The following is a 16345-nucleotide window of genomic DNA, read 5'->3' on the forward strand; positions in this document are numbered from 1 at the left end:
GACAGGTACGAGATTTGACCGGAAAGGATTTGTCAAATGAGCTCTCGGCGCGGGTCTGCATCCAACCCCCGGCGATGAGGATCACATTATCAGAGGCTCTGATAGGATGTGACCTTTACCCCTGGAAGCTTTCCACCTTTCTGTGGTTTAGTTTTAACGCCTCAAAGGTCTCCCTGCAACAACAACTCAAAATCTCACAAGCAGTTACTGAAATATACTTTATTGTTCCAGAAAAAGACAAGAAGGCATGACAGAAAACACAAGAAACAGGATTAACTGAGACGCTTTTATGTAACGCTAATATTCAATTTCCTGCCCTACAAATCAAAACAACAGCTGCCCGGCGAGGACGCTTTCCACTGTTTGTTCATCCGCCGCCGTCCGTTAATGAACGCTCCCCTCGTAATGGGTTTCTATGTGATTGCAACATAAACATGATTAACTGGAACCGTGATGCAGGCGTCTCATTCCATCCCAGGCAAACGGTTATTTCACGGATACCCAGATATGCCGATTTTTCTCCGCTGCGCGCACGGATCATTGGAGTGGAATTAAAAATGCCTCGGCAGGTTGGCTCTTGTTCCACGTCAAAGTGAATCAGTGCTGCTTGTTGTGAAAGAGTCTGAGCGGTGCGACCGGGACCCGTGTTTACAGAAAAAGGGGGAGACTCGGAAATGCGCAACTTTAAATAAAAGGCGCCCATATGAGGACACTGTACGTTTAAAGAATCTTAATTTGAACTCAAAACACAAGGCTGGCTTCACCCTAGATAGCGTTCCCTAATTCCTTACATCCTCTCGTACGTCTCCTTATCTTTAAAAAACAGAAGAAATGGAGCAGCGGCGGCCTCTGTGTGCTCCAGATAAAACAAGCCGACCAGCACCGCCTCCGATACTGCAGAACACCATCACATTAATATTCGCGTCCCAGAGTGCTGTTTTGATAAATAAAGTCCGTTTCAGTCCGCTCCCGGCCGGTACAGGTCCTTCACCATATACGGTCCCTCCAGCTCGTAGCCCATCTTCCTGTAGTAGTTCCTTGTTCCTACACCTGCAGGATGAATCACAGCGTTCTCAGTGTCACAGGACCCAAACATTCACATCACCGGCTCCTGATAATCTCTCAGTCTGACACACGCAGTGACATTATTGGCTCGTCACAGATAAATCTGTGTTGTTCACGAGGCCTCAGCACACCGGGCGGGCCCCCTGTTTGATTTGGCAAAGTCTCATCCCGGGATCAAACCAGGGATCCTTCTGTTGTTAGGTGAATGTGTAAACCAGCACTTAAAAAAATAAGTAGTCAGTTATTACAGTGTACAATTCAGTCTCGGCCACATCTTCAAAAACACTTCTCCTCTGCTCCTTCAGATTAAAAGCATCAAATTTCTGGTGAAGGGTAAAGATTTTTCCTCCTTTCACTGTGGTCTCCGTGGTTACAGTTACTAAAGATTGTCTACTTTTACAAACTAAAGTGTTTGTTTTTTCTGTGTCAGAACAGTTCACATCGTCTGCATCGACTCACCTGATATAACAGCCAGTTTGCAGGAGCCGTGCTCATCCCTGGCGATTCTTTCAGCCTCCTCCATCAGCATCATGCCAAACCCCTGCACACGCAACACAAATACAATAGGTTTGAAAACATTCAGAGCTTCTGAGGTTCGGCCGGTGTGGAGAAAAACTCGGAGAGGCTCGGAGCGAAACCGTCACGGGCATATCTGTTGTTGTGTGTGCATGTGTGTGAAAGTGTAAGCCACCTGATGCTGGAACTTGCTCGGGTCTCGGCTGCTCACAGGGACCACGCTGCCATACACGTGCAGCTCACGGACAATGGACACGCCTCCTTTGAGCTCCGGGCGGAAGGACTGTGGAGAGCAGCGGCGCAGCCGCAACAGACCGATCAGGATGTCCTGCTCAGGGTCTTCATAGGAGAGAAAGGTCTCCCAGCCGCTGTTGGCCACATAGTCTCTCCGTATCAGCTCCACCTGTACACAGACATCTGTGTTAGGGAGCATCAGGAAACCACAACGTCTCCTCGGCCCGTCTCACGCTGCGAGTGAGGGCGTCGGTTACCTGGTAAGGTCGGACTTTGTGGTGGATCTCTTGGATGCCTACTTCCCGGGTTCTGACGTCACGACACTGCAGGCGCACACACACACACACACACACACACACACACACACACACACACACACACACACACACAGAGACTAATTAGAAAGTCCAATCACCTCACAGCTGTTACAGCTCATCAGTATAATGCTCCTGCACATGCAGCTTATATATAAAATAGGGGTGGGGGAAAAATCGATACTGTGTAGTATCGTGATATTTTGTATCGATACAGGGACAGCAGAAATCGATATTTTGTTACAAAAAAAGGTTTTTGTGCTCTGACTTCAGAGCATGTTGATCCTTTTTCTGAGCAAGAACCCTGACATCCCTTCACTGTCCAAATGTGTTTACCGGTTTTTGGCAGCAATAAACATGACAGTTTACTTATTTTAATTTAAGACGTTTTATTTTAATTACGTTTAAAACTTTTTTATTTAATGTAAAATCATATTTTGTTTTAATTTACTTTCAAATTCTTCAGTTGCTGAATGGGCTGCATAGTTTTCATAAATAGCTATAATTGTACCAGATGGTTGCATTCAGTTAAGTTGGACTAGACTGTAATACAAACCGTTCAGTTTGTCAACGATAAAACTGAAATGAGAGAAAGACTGAGTGCGAGACTTTGATATTAGATAAAATGAATATTGATAAAGTTTACCTTTATGGACAGAATCTGAATATCGCAAAATATTTAAAAAATTGCAATAATATCGTATCGTGCGTTAAGTATTGTGATAATATCGTATCGTGGGATGTTTGGTGATTCCCACCTCTAATATAAAACAGACTTTTATCATCTCAGATTTCTCACAAGTTAAATGTGGCTCCACGTCTGGACCTGCAGTCTAACTGCACACAGTCACAAAACGATAGACAGGAAGTGTGACTGTGGGCTGCGGTGTTACCTGCTCCTATGCAGATCTAAGCCACGGCTCAAGCCACAGGTGAAACGTTTTCAGAAAGACGCAACACGTCAGCGAGCTGTTGCTGGAGGTGTTACCGTGTTAGACGGTCGTAAGTCACTGATGACAGTATGGAGCCCCATTAGGGATCTGGGGGTGTGGGGGGGCTCGACTGTTTATCTGTGTAAATGGTGATCAGCTGGTTAGCCGAGGCGTGTCCCTGCTGTAATGGGAGGAGCTCTGTCGGCGTGTGCAACACGAATTCAGACCACAGCAATGCCTAAGATCAAACTGGAGCCTCGTTGGCACCGGTCCCTCCTCTGCTCTCAGCAGCTGTCTAAGCACAGATAAAGGGCACTTGCTGTTACCACGGTAACCGCTGTGTCTCCAAATGAACCAGGCCTGAAATCTTACGGATTCGAACTTTAAAGCTTTCTGTTTCAAGGATGGCCAGCTGTGTCTTAAAGGGGACCATTTCTGCTCATTTCCAGCCTCAAAGTTTTATCCTTGGATTCTAGAGGAGCTCAGCGTTGCAGCGGCGAACACGACGCATCCCCGAGTCGAGGCCAGGAGGAGACTCGAGTCCAGTATCAGGAAGCACTGGCTCCAAGCCCGGGTAAAGGGGAGCTATCATCTTTCCTAAAATCAAATGTGCACGTCCATCTGCTACGGTGACCTCTCGGGAATAAGTACCTCAGCTGTAGAGTCGCTGCGCGTGACTCCCAGCTCAAACTAATTCGTATTCATCCCGTCTGACACGAGTCGTTTGAGCTCCACCTCCTCACTCGAAGGCCACATTCATTCAGCTGTTCTGCCCTCGAGTGCTCACGGCGGTTTAAAGCCTGAACTACAGACTTCATCACAGCATTAGTTGTGTTTAAAACAGGGAAAGAGTTGAGGTAAACAAAGAGGAGCAGCTTTCTGCAAACCGGCTGGAAAAGTTTGCAGCGTCAACAAGAGAAGGAGGTCATGTTTGAATAATTTGGCATCACAACATCAGCATAACAGCGCAGAGCTGCGTGTGAGATCGACGCAGCGTGATTCTGGTTCGTAGCCGTGTGTGGAGCTCAGCCAGACAGGCGTGAGGGTAGTTGGTGTTTTTGGGAAGAGCAACGCAGAGCTCTTTCTGTGGTGGCGTTTCAGCTCGGCTCTCGCTGTCTGATAATGGCTGCTTTTTAAATCCAGTCTCTTTAAACGACGCTCTGCAGCTGCTGACTCTCGCATGTGCAGCCCAGCCTGGTGTTTTCAGCTTGGCTGGGCTCGTACCCACGTTCTAATCTACTTTCCAGCATAAATTCAATAAATGCTGGAGGAGGTCGGCTGGGCGGGAGGGTACGCAATTCTGTGCTCCAGCAGTCCTCAGCTACACCTGTGTGGCGTTTTAATCTGTCATCTTACCCACAACAGCTACAGCGGGAAAATTATTCTCACAGTCAGCATTTGCACGTTGGCACTTGTCGCCACTCGAGTTCAACTGTTCTCCCCTTTTGTCGGATCAAATCCCAGCTGGAAAACACCGTTAGCTTCCTCCCTTAAAATAAGCTGACGCACAGCATGTCAGGCCTTATAGTCTCACCTCAGTGCCCATGTCCTTCATCCTGGCCAGTGCCAGCTCTCTCAGGTTGCCGTGCTCCACACCAGAGCTCACCAGCGGCATGGGGATGTCCCTGATGGGCGGATGATACAAGAAATGACTGAACAGCAGAGGCGCTCCACATCTTTGGTACAGTACTGCACTCGTGGTTTTCTGCACTAACAGAATTTCTTTTTTATACAGAAGCAGCTCTGCTGTCATGCTTCACGCTCACATTCACACCTGAGGGAAATTTAGAGTCACCAGTTAACCTGACCCCGCCCAAACAAAAACACTTTGGGGTTCCTGTAGGAACCGTTCATCTCAGCTTCATCTCCACATTTTTATTCTTGCATTCCATTCCTGTAGCTTTGCATAAGTCACACCTCAAATTAATTCCTATTAGACGTATAAAACATCTGCAGATTCTACCGTAATAATCGTCGCTGTGGTGGCTGTAAAAAGACAAATGAGTTTTTTATATTACATTTGGATTGTACTCAGTTATGGCCCAAAAAAGACATTTTGCACACACGAGGATATTTAATATATTTAAGGAATAAAATAAAATAATATAATAAAATACAATCCACTGAATATTTTGCAGTATTTTGATGTTTTTAGCACAAAGTTACCTGAAAAACTGGCCACCGTTCTTTTTCCCGGGGGGGGTGTGTGTGTGTGTGTGTGTGTGTGTGTGTGTGTGTGTGTGTGTGTGTGTGTGTGTGTGTGTGTGTGTGAGTCAGTGCTGGGTGAGCCCCATATGTGAGTCACTTCCTCCACAAACCGCTGCCTCTGTGCATTTTTATTACATTCATTCAAACACATCGACCTGTTGGAAGCTGTACATGCATATTTATGAGTTTAGAATCTTTGTTCTATGAAATAACCTCAAACAGTTACTGACTGCATCTTTGAGGCTTTCTCCTGATAACAGAGTTTGTTAAACTTCATCACCCTACAGATGCAGCTCTGAAGCATGACCTGGCTTTAGCCATGTGCTGGAATTATTGAGAATCGTGCACGCAGCTCACGTACCATCAAGCGTATCCACTCACCTTTGCACTCGGTACACTCGGGTCCAGGGCGGCACCAGCGCCAGAATCCGAGCCACGAGATCCACCAGAGCGCTGGGCGTGTAGCTCTTGTACCGGCCGGTCTTCCACAGCTCGTACAGACCCGTGCCTCGGATGACCAGGGTGGGGTACAGTTTCAGTCCATCTGGCCTGAAAGCTGGATTTTCAAAAAACTCCTGGAACAAGCAGATTCATGTTGCACTTTAAACTCCCCGCTTAACAGAGAACAATTCACATTTGCATCAAAGTTTTATTTCTGGAATGAAGCAGAGAGTTTGTTTGAGCTTCTTGAAACTGATGAAACGGGGTCAGAGAGAAAAGGAGGAGCTGACTTCATTTATGTGACTTTTCCACACGGGTCAAGAAAAACGGGCCTCTGCAGAGGCAACGAGCCCGGCTAGAAGCAGCATCCACTGACACTCAGTTATTCAGTGGGAGGAAAGAAATGTCTGGGTCTGCGCAGTAAGAGGAGTCAGTGTGATTTCCAGTCATGCTCCTCCCCTTTGCGCACGCTATCATGATCAGGACCGTGAAAATCTGGAGTGGAGGCGCATTCTCCAAAATAGGCCGCATTATCGGTATCTCATAATCTCCCCCTCTCTCGTCACAGCTCATAATCACACGAGGACATGTCCCACACGGCCCTGCAGTGCAGCTGAAGGGAGGGAGGTGAGGGAGGAGGGGGAGCCGATCCAACAAATAACAACGCTTCGATACCAAAAGAAGGAGACCTGGGACTGGGGGCAGCGAGTATGCACCTGCTACTGGTTTGGACTGTAAATTCACAGCTTCTGTTGGTTGGTAGAGAAGAAACTCGTTAGGATGCCTCCCTGAGAACAGGAGCATCTGTACACAGGAGATAAGTGAGGGAGGAGCTCAGGCTGGGAGGAAGTTGTAATCGAATTTCTTTATCAGAACGAGCGTGAAGTGCAAAGTTCTCCTGTTGCTGCCCTTTGCAGATTTAAACTGGTCTGGGATGCTGCAGACAGCAGCGGGCCCATTATAATAGGCAGCAGCCACAGATAACAGGAAGCATGACTGATTTGCGTTTGCATTCATCTCGACCAAAGACAATGAGGAGCCCCCGCCTCCGAATGCTCGCAAACAGAGGACCTCAATCAAACTATTATTAGCAGCTGTCTGTAAACCAGTGATATACAGGGTGGGTCATTTATATGGATACCCCGCAATAACATGGGAATGGTTGGTGATATTAAAGTCCTGTTTGTGGCACATTAGTATATGTGAGGGGGCAAACTCCTCCAGATGGGTGGTGACCATGGTGGCCATGTAGAAGTCGGCCATTGTCTTTAGTTTTTTTCAATAGGAAGAGGGTCATGTGACACATCAAACTTATTGGTAATGTCACAAGAACAACAATGGTGTGCTTGGTTTCAACGTAACTTTATTCTGTCATGAGTTATTTACAAGTTTCTCTTTGTTCACAGCCATTGACATGTCGAAGAGGTTAACATGTGAGGAGCGAAATTGTGTTGATATCTGGTGAACGCAGTAACCGGGTCATTGCAGCAGATTTCAATGCAAGACACCCTACGAGACCACCCATCTCCCATGCTACAGTTAGCAAACTGCTTGCTAAGTTTGGTGAAACTGGTTCAGTGTTGGATTTGCCAAAATGTGGATGCAAGAAAACTGTCAGTAATGAAGAAACATCAGTGGCTGTCCTAGCTTCATTCAGCAAGAGCCCACAGCGTAGCACTCGCCGCATGTCACTGGAGAGTGGCATTAGTCGAACATCCCTTCGGCGGATATTAGCTACTCACAAATGGCACCCATACAAACTCCAGCTGCTGCAGCATCTCAACGAGGATGACCCAGATCGGCCACAGAATTTGCAGAATGGGCAAAACAAAAACTGGAACAGGACCCTCAGTTCACGCAGAAGATTTTGTTCAGTGATGAGGCAAACTTTTATGTGAATGGTGTTAACAAACAAAATCACCGCTATTGGTCTGACACTAACCCACACTGGATGGATCCCTCCAAGACTGTTGGAACAACAAAAGAGATGGTTTGGTGTGGTATATGGGAACAACGACAGTGGGTCCATTCTTCATCAATGGAAACCTCAAGGCCTCTGGATATTTGAAGTTGCTACATGATGATGTGTTTCCCTCTTTATGCGCTGAAGCTGGCACGTTCCCTGAGTTTTTCCAGCAGGATGGTTCACCACCACATTATGGGTGCAGGTCCGAGCATTCCTAGATGATCAGTTTCCTGGAAAGTGGATTGGTCGTCGTGGGCCAGTTGAATGGTCCCCAAGGTCTCCCGATCTGACCCCTTTAGACTTTTATCTTTGGGGTCATCTAAAGGCAATTGTCTATGATGTGAAGATACGAGATGTGCAGCACCTGAAACTACGGATACTGGATGCCTGTGCTGGCATTTCTCCTGCGGTGTTGCTATCAGTGTGTGAAGAGTGGGAGAAGAGGGTTGCATTGACAATCCAACACAATGGGCAGCACATTGAACACATTTTATAAGTGGTCAGAAACTTGTAAATAACTCATGACAGAATAAAGTTACGTTGAAACCAAGCACACCATTGTTTTTCTTGTGACATTACCAATAAGTTTGATGTGTCACATGGTCCTCTTCCTATTGAAAAACAAAAGTTGTATCCAAGATGGCCGACTTCTACATGGCCACCATGGTCACCGCCCATCATGAGGAGTTTGCCCCCTCACATATACAGGGGGTGCAGAATTATTAGGCAAATGAGTATTTTGTCCACATCATCCTCTTCATGCATGTTGTCTTACTCCAAGCTGTATAGGCTCGAAAGCCTACTACCAATTAAGCATATTAGGTGATGTGCATCTCTGTAATGAGAAGGGGTGTGGTCTAATGACATCAACACCCTATATCAGGTGTGCATAATTATTAGGCAACGTCCTTTCCTTTGGCAAAATGGGTCAAAAGAAGGACTTGACAGGCTCAGAAAAGTCAAAAATAGTGAGATATCTTGCAGAGGGATGCAGCAGTCTCAAAATTGCAAAGCTTCTGAAGCGTGATCATCGAACAATCAAGCGTTTCATTCAAAATAGTCAACAGGGTCGCAAGAAGCGTGTGGAAAAACCAAGGCGCAAAATAACTGCCCATGAACTGAGAAAAGTCAAGCGTGCAGCTGCCAAGATGCCACTTGCCACCAGTTTGGCCATATTTCAGAGCTGCAACATCACTGGAGTGCCCAAAAGCACAAGGTGTGCAATACTCAGAGACATGGCCAAGGTAAGAAAGGCTGAAAGACGACCACCACTGAACAAGACACACAAGCTGAAACGTCAAGACTGGGCCAAGAAATATCTCAAGACTGGTTTTTCTAAGGTTTTATGGACTGATGAAATGAGAGTGAGTCTTGATGGGCCAGATGGATGGGCCCGTGGCTGGATTGGTAAAGGGCAGAGAGCTCCAGTCCCACTCAGACGCCAGCAAGGTGGAGGTGGAGTACTGGTTTGGGCTGGTATCATCAAAGATGAGCTTGTGGGGCCTTTTCGGGTTGAGGATGGAGTCAAGCTCAACTCCCAGTCCTACTGCCAGTTTCTGGAAGACACCTTCTTCAAGCAGTGGTACAGGAAGAAGTCTGCATCCTTCAAGAAAAACATGATTTTCATGCAGGACAATGCTCCATCACACGTGTCCAAGTACTCCACAGCGTGGCTGGCAAGAAAGGGTATAAAAGAAGAAAAACTAATGACATGGCCTCCTTGTTCACCTGATCTGAACCCCATTGAGAACCTGTGGTCCATCATCAAATGTGAGATTTACAAGGAGGGAAAACAGTACACCTCTCTGAACAGTGTCTGGGAGGCTGTGGTTGCTGCTGCACGCAATGTTGATGGTGAACAGATCAAAACACTGACAGAATCCATGGATGGCAGGCTTTTGAGTGTCCTTGCAAAGAAAGGTGGCTATATTGGTCGCTGATTTGTTTTTGTTTTGTTTTTGAATGTCAGAAATGTATATTTGTGAATGTGGAGATGTTATATTGGTTTCACTGGTAAAAAGAAATCATTGAAATGGGTATATATTTGTTTTTTGTTAAGTTGCCTAATAATTATGCACAGTAATAGTCACCTGCACACACAGATATCCCCCTAAAATAGCTCAAACTAAAAACAAACTAAAAACTACTTCCAAAAACATTCAGCTTTGATATTAATGAGTTTTTTGGGTTCATTGAGAACATGGTTGTTGTTCAATAATAAAATTATTCCTCAAAAATACAACTTGCCTAATAATTCTGCACTCCCTGTACTGATGTGCCACAAACAGGACTTTAATATCACCAACCATTCACATGTTATTACGGTGGATGCATACAAACGGCCCACCCTGTAGAGTCAAACGTGAGGTCGATGGATAAAGCGTGGCCCCAGTTGGCTCGTGCATGACAAAAATGTGAGAGACCAACAAAATCATTCAGAAAACAATTGCTTTAAGTCGTTGGCATAAATCTGGTGCTTCAGTTTATTGAATTACAAGATGTTTTTAAAATCTTACAGAACTGCTAACAGCCACGTTAATATTTCTTTACATGAGTTTAGCAGACAGACAGCCGCTGATCCCCGTCTGTCTGGTCACGTAGTGTCAAGAACCTGAACGAGCTCCCGGTGTTTAAACCCTCGAGGGGGTCGACCGCTTCCTATTTAAACACCTGGGACTGAAGAAGCCTCTTGAACGAGAGCTTTAACAACCTAACAAACTTAAAGAAGCCCACTCATCTTCTTTTCGAGCTCTGCATGATGTACAGTCTGTACTGGTGTTGTGATTGATATGGAAACGTTTGCTCAGCCTTTTTGAAATGTTCTTCTGTTACTGGCACAAAATGTGGTGAAGACATAAAATAAGGACCTGCTATTACAAAGGAAGTACTCCACAGTGTGCTACTCCAGAGGTTATTAAGCAAACTAAAGTGAAACATCTTAATGCAAATCTAGGCACTCCTCTCTTCTCCATTTCCCCCACCTTTTCTGATCATTTCTTCTTCCCGTCCTTCAAACCGGCTGTTCCTGGATGCTCCGTCAGTAAGAGCTTTAGCTCGGATTTTTATGGAAAAGGATCCTGAAAAGCTTAGTTTGGATCCTGGAGTGAAAATTCATATTTTTTACGCTCCACTCACTGGCATGACGGGTGTCATGGAAGATTAGATATGATGAGGAGGAACAAAGGGGAGTCACACACAAGTTGTATAATGTAAGTGTCAGTGTGATAAAAGAGGCAGAGAGGAAGCCGGTGTGACTGCTGGAGGAGACGAGAGGAACGTTACAACTGGAGAGGAGAGAGAAGAAAGAGATCAAGTGAGAGACAACGGAGGAGAAAAGGAGACGCGAGAGAGAAAATACTCTGGGCTGTCTGGGAGAAACACAGACGACAGAGAGGACGAGCGACAGAGGAAATGCTGCAGGGAAGGAAACACAGATACAGCTTCCTGTCACAGTCCCGCCCTCCACGGTACAATGTGAGTCACATTCACGGGCACGACGGCTTCAGTGAACACACATGTACGTGAGGTTTGCTTTGAAAGAAGTCCACAGCTGACGTGCACCAGACTGGAGACGCTCTCACGGCTGCACACCTTCCTTATTCTGCTCAAAGAGAAGTCCTACTCTGCTCTCATGAGTCGCTCCGCTCACAGACACTTGCCATATAATTATGTTTGAAATAAAGTCCTCCCTGTATGAAGGTGAGGATTGTAGCATCTGCCAATGAACTCCTCACACCTTCACAATAAAAGCAGAACTTCTGTGAAGAAAAGTGGGACACATGTCCCCCAGCGAGATATCAGAGACCAAAACATGACTACTTCCAGTTATTGCTGCCAGAGCTGTTCTAGAATAGAATAGACTAGAATAGAATAGAATAGAATAGAATAAACCTTTATTATCCCACCGTTAAGAAATTTGGGTGTTACACAGCTGTTACAGAAGGGGGAATATAAACTATAGAAGGAAGACACAAAGTAGTCCTATACACACAACTGAAGTTCATATGTACAGAAATATGTACACGTGTGTGTGTGTGTGTGTGTGTGTGTGTGTGTGTGTGTGTGTGTGTGTGTTGGGGGAGTGATTCTGGTGAAACGTACAGTGAACAAAGAAGCCGATGAGCAGGACGTCCAGCCGTCTGACAGCTGCTGGTAAGAGTGACCTCCTTCCTGTAAAAGTCTGTTGAACGAGCCGCTCAGTGCTCACACAGGCTCATCAGGGGTGGGAGCTGCTCAGTGACTGGAGGCTACGTCCACACTGGCCCGGATAGATTTGAAAACGCTCCGCGTCCACACTAGCGTTTTCAGTCATTTTCACAGAGTTGTGCGTCCACATTGAAACGGTCGAAAACGCTCACGTTCCAGTCCTGCGCATGCGTGAAACGCAAGAAGATTCGACCTGCCTCATTTCTGTCTGCTGTTTATTTGCTTTCCTGCTCTTTGAAACGTTGCAGCAAAATGTGGAGGAAAAGCACCGAGTTTTTAAATGGACTCACAATGAGGTGGAGTTGTTGCTGCGAGTAACACAGACTTAATGTGGTGTTTGCTGTACAGTGCAGCGAGGAATGCCCAGACCTCTACATTGGAGACCAAACAGCCACTTCACAAGCGCATGGCACAACACAGAAGAGCCACCTCCACAGGACAAGACTCAGCATCCATCTGCATCTAAAGGTCAAAGGTCACTCTTTCGAGGATGCCAATGTTCACATTTTGGACAGAGAGGACAGATGGTTTGAAAGAGGAGTGAAAGAAGCATCTATGTCCACTGTGAGCGACCATCTTTGAACAGAGGCGGGGGTTTACGACACCAACTCTCTGCCATCTATAATCCAGTTTTGAGATCCTTCCCAGACGCCTTAACGCCCACTCACATCCTGGGCCATCTGACCTCAGGAATTCGCATGATAAGGTGGGGCCAGGTTTCACAATGAACACACCCGAAACTCTGGCTGATTGGGACCCACACCCAGTTACACACCTTGGCTCAGGCGATTAGAGGATCATCAGGGGGTCCTTTTGTCCCTCTGTGGGGGGTCACTCCCACTAGGTTTATATCTGGGACTCTCCACCATTTGACCTTAGAACTGAAGAAGCTTCTCGGATGAGAGGTGAAACGTCTTCAAGCAACTTAAAGAAGTCCAGACGCTTTTCTTTGCAAGCTCCTTTGACTACGATGACCTGGATGACTGAGAACCTTCACAGACAAGTTAGAAGGAAGTCAGCTCGCTAGTTTCCACCTAAACATTTCATACCATGTTCTGACTGAGAGATTTTTGAAACTAATTCAAACGTACAGCTCTGCTACCACTTCCAACATAAATGAAGACAGAAAACTAAACAGCAGTGGCGTTTGCAGGGTTACTGAAGTTGGACTACCTGGTAGAGGTGGGAATCACCATACATCCCACGATACGATATTATTGCAATTTTTTAAATATTTTGCGATATTCAGATTCTGTCCATAAAGGTAAACGTTATCAATATTCATTTTATCTAATATCAAAGTCTCGCACTCAGTCTTTCTCTCATTTCAGTTTTATTGTTGACAAACTGAACGGTTTGTGTTACAGTCTAGTCCAGCTTAACTGAATGCAACCATCTGGTACAATTATAGCTATTTATGAAAACTATGCAGCCCATTCAGCAACTGAAGAATTTGAAAGTAAATTAAAACAAAATATAATTTTACATTAAATAAAAAAGTTTTAAACGTAATTAAAATAAAACATGTCTTAAATTAAAATAAGTAAACTGTCATGTTTATTGCTGCCAAAAACAGTTAAACACATTTGGACAGTGAAGGGATGTCAGGATTCTTGCTCAGAAAAAGGATCAACATGCTCTGAAGTCAGAGCACAAAAACCTTTTTGTAACAAAATATCGATTTCTGCTGTCCCTGTATCGATACAAAATATCACGATACTACACAGTATCGATTTTTCCCCCACCCCTACCTGGTATATAATGTTGTGCTACGTGATTGCTAGCAACACAGCTATGTTAGCATAACATTAGCACAGTGAAGCTGGAGGATGAAGCCATCTTTTTTCCCACTGGATAAAAGTTAACGTGAGGGATTCTGGTGGTCAGGGACAAATGCAATCGCATAGCAGGATGCTGTACACGGACCAAACTTCAGTCAGGAGAACAACTGAGATTATTCATCCACAATACGAGGTTAGTCATTAATATACTGCAACAACATGGGAACAGAACAGCTGCCAGAGAATTCAACATTAATGAATCAATGTTAGGGAAGTGGAGGAAGCGCAGTTTTTGGCTTTCCCCATATTTCAACAGTGCTTCATCTCTTTGCTGTGACTGTCGGCATATTTTGCAGACGATAATGGTTGTAGCCGCTGCGATGCTTTCGACCAAAACAGGCGCAGCTTGATGACATCATCAACATGCGCTATCGCTAGAGCGGTATAGTCAAAATCTCTATCGTTGGCCAAATTTATATCGTTTCTATCGTATATCGTTTATATCGCCCACCCCTACTGCACGTGGCTGGAAAGACAATAAAGCCACTGGACCTGTGAGAACCAAACAAACTGCCCACATCACGCTGTGCTGTTAGCCAAGGCTTCTACAAACTCTGACATTTTAAACTTAAGTATCTGAGATTAAAACATCTTTTTCAAACATGTCTTCACTTTGAGCTGAGTGTGAAAGCAGGTTACAGCTAATCTCAGAGCAACACGGCGGTTTGGGGTCTTTTCATCTCTGTATCAGATTCTCCTTCAAAGCGAGCCACGTATCAGACGCAGCAGCTTAAAAACGAAACACAAACACGGTTTAATTATCAGGTACGAGAGGGGAAATCAATATCACTGCTGGTTCTTACACAGCCACTGTCATATCACCTGCACCGATTAGTCATATCTGCTCTTTTCCTTCATTGCATTTTCATCACCTGATTTCAAAACAAGTGGAATGAGCTCAGAGGGCACGCAGCTTCAAACCGAGTCGTCATTTACGTCCTACAGTTTGGCACTCTGGGAAGGCAGCCCGTCTGATTCTGCGCATTCAGCCATGTTTCCAATCACAGCAGCAAACTGAGCCCGTCGTTGAGTGGCATCTGACAAGACTTCCATCACCTGTGAGTGACTGTCGCCGTCTTCTCCGGGTCTATTTTGAGACGCTACACGTGGGACATATTTGGTACTATCGCACTGTGAGGTGACGCACGCTGCTGCCATGCAGAAGAGGGAAGGTCTGACTACTTATTCCACAAACAATAAACCTGATGATCGACCAAACATGCTATTTTTAGTCTGGAGCTTTTAATCATTTTGTTTCTCAAGAACATGTCGACACACTTCTGTCTGCTTACAACTTTTCTTATGAAGGAAATCCATAAAAATATCCAATCAGGGATTCGATCCTGGCCAACGCTGAGGTCCAAAATAATCAAGTGACCAGTGACTACTTTTTTGTTTAAAAAAAAGAAGACGAGGATCACAGAAGTAAAATTTAAAGCATAATGATTCAAAATTATGCAAATTACACAGGAAGTCGCCCCTCCCCCCTCTGCTCCTCAAGCACAAGGGTCACGTGCGGAGTGAAGCGGAAAAAAGTGCGAGAGAAAGAGGCTCGCGCATTCACTTCAAAGAGCCGGCTCTAAGAGGCGGTTCGTTCGCGACCGACACATCACTACGTGGCGGTCTGCAGCTGGACGCTCGTTAGCACGGGCAGAGAGCTCTCACTGCTCGGGCTGGAGCCGAACAAAAAACTCCCTGATAGCGACTGTGTTGAGTCTGTTCCTTCCCATCCCATGCAAGGACACCTGGGTTGGCTGGTAGACTGTTTACTTAGCCTGGCAGGGCGAAGGACACTGTCTCAGCTGAACTATGGACACGCACACACACACACTTACACTGATAAGCACTCACTCATCCCCCCTCCCTTTCCAACGCCTTCGATGCTTGTTTCCTGCGAGGGAACACGGCGGGCTGTGTGCCGCGCTGGAATGGTAGCGCTGTGCAGGGCGGCTGCTGTGTTTCTTCGGATTACTCCTCACCCCCCACCCACCCCTGTGGCTTGTCATGTCTTTCACAAAGTTGTGCTGTGGACATTTATGTGCTTTTTGTGCAGAGGAGTTTTTTGTTTCCTGTTCTCATGCTGTCCTACCATGGAAGCACAGCATGAGTAGGGGTCTCTTTTTTTCCTCTTGTACTTTCCCACTGTAGTGTACATTTCAATGTTTTTTCTCTAATGCTACCAATCTCCAACCTGTATCCCCATGTAATGTCTGTGCTATATGTGTAAGGTCGGGGCGGGGGGTCCCATTTCACTGCAGGGCAACCTGCATGTGACGAATAAAGCTTTGATTGATTGATTGACTGATTAAAAGCTGCGTCTTTGAAACGTGTTGTTTGAGCAGGAAGGCACAACTTTTAATTTGAAGTTTGTGTCTCACTTTTTTGAGTTTCACCATCATTTGATGTTTCGTTAGTGAGTGTTTGCAGAGCGGTCGGCACCTTCCATCCAAACCGTGGCGATCTGCTGGTGACCAAAGCGGTCGAGAGGACACTTTTGGTGCAGCACCTTCTTATTCAGCCTGACAGCACCCAGCACAGCTGCTGACCTCCAGCAACCACCAACCAGCTGCTCGCTGAATGCACATTTTTCCTTAGCGACCAGAATTTTCCAGGGAGGCCACC

The 16345-nt window shown here is 45.8% G+C and overlaps 1 protein-coding gene across 1 annotated transcript in view; it reads right to left on the reverse strand.

The window, feature by feature from the left end:
• Nucleotides 1-204: 204 nt before the first annotated feature.
• elp3 (elongator acetyltransferase complex subunit 3) overlaps nt 205-16345 on the reverse strand; it is a 26735-nt gene continuing 10594 nt past the window's right edge. The window contains exons 10-15 of the mRNA XM_026143538.1: nt 5651-5844; nt 4596-4686; nt 2073-2138; nt 1757-1984; nt 1525-1606; nt 205-1050 (exon numbers count right to left, since the gene is read on the reverse strand). Of these exons, the coding sequence (XP_025999323.1) occupies nt 959-1050; nt 1525-1606; nt 1757-1984; nt 2073-2138; nt 4596-4686; nt 5651-5844 (753 nt within the window). The 3' untranslated portion in view covers nt 205-958. The remainder of the gene's footprint in view (nt 1051-1524; nt 1607-1756; nt 1985-2072; nt 2139-4595; nt 4687-5650; nt 5845-16345) is intronic.

This window comes from Astatotilapia calliptera, chromosome 15 (genome assembly GCF_900246225.1).
Source record: "Astatotilapia calliptera chromosome 15, fAstCal1.2, whole genome shotgun sequence".
Lineage (NCBI taxonomy): Eukaryota > Metazoa > Chordata > Actinopteri > Cichliformes > Cichlidae > Astatotilapia > Astatotilapia calliptera.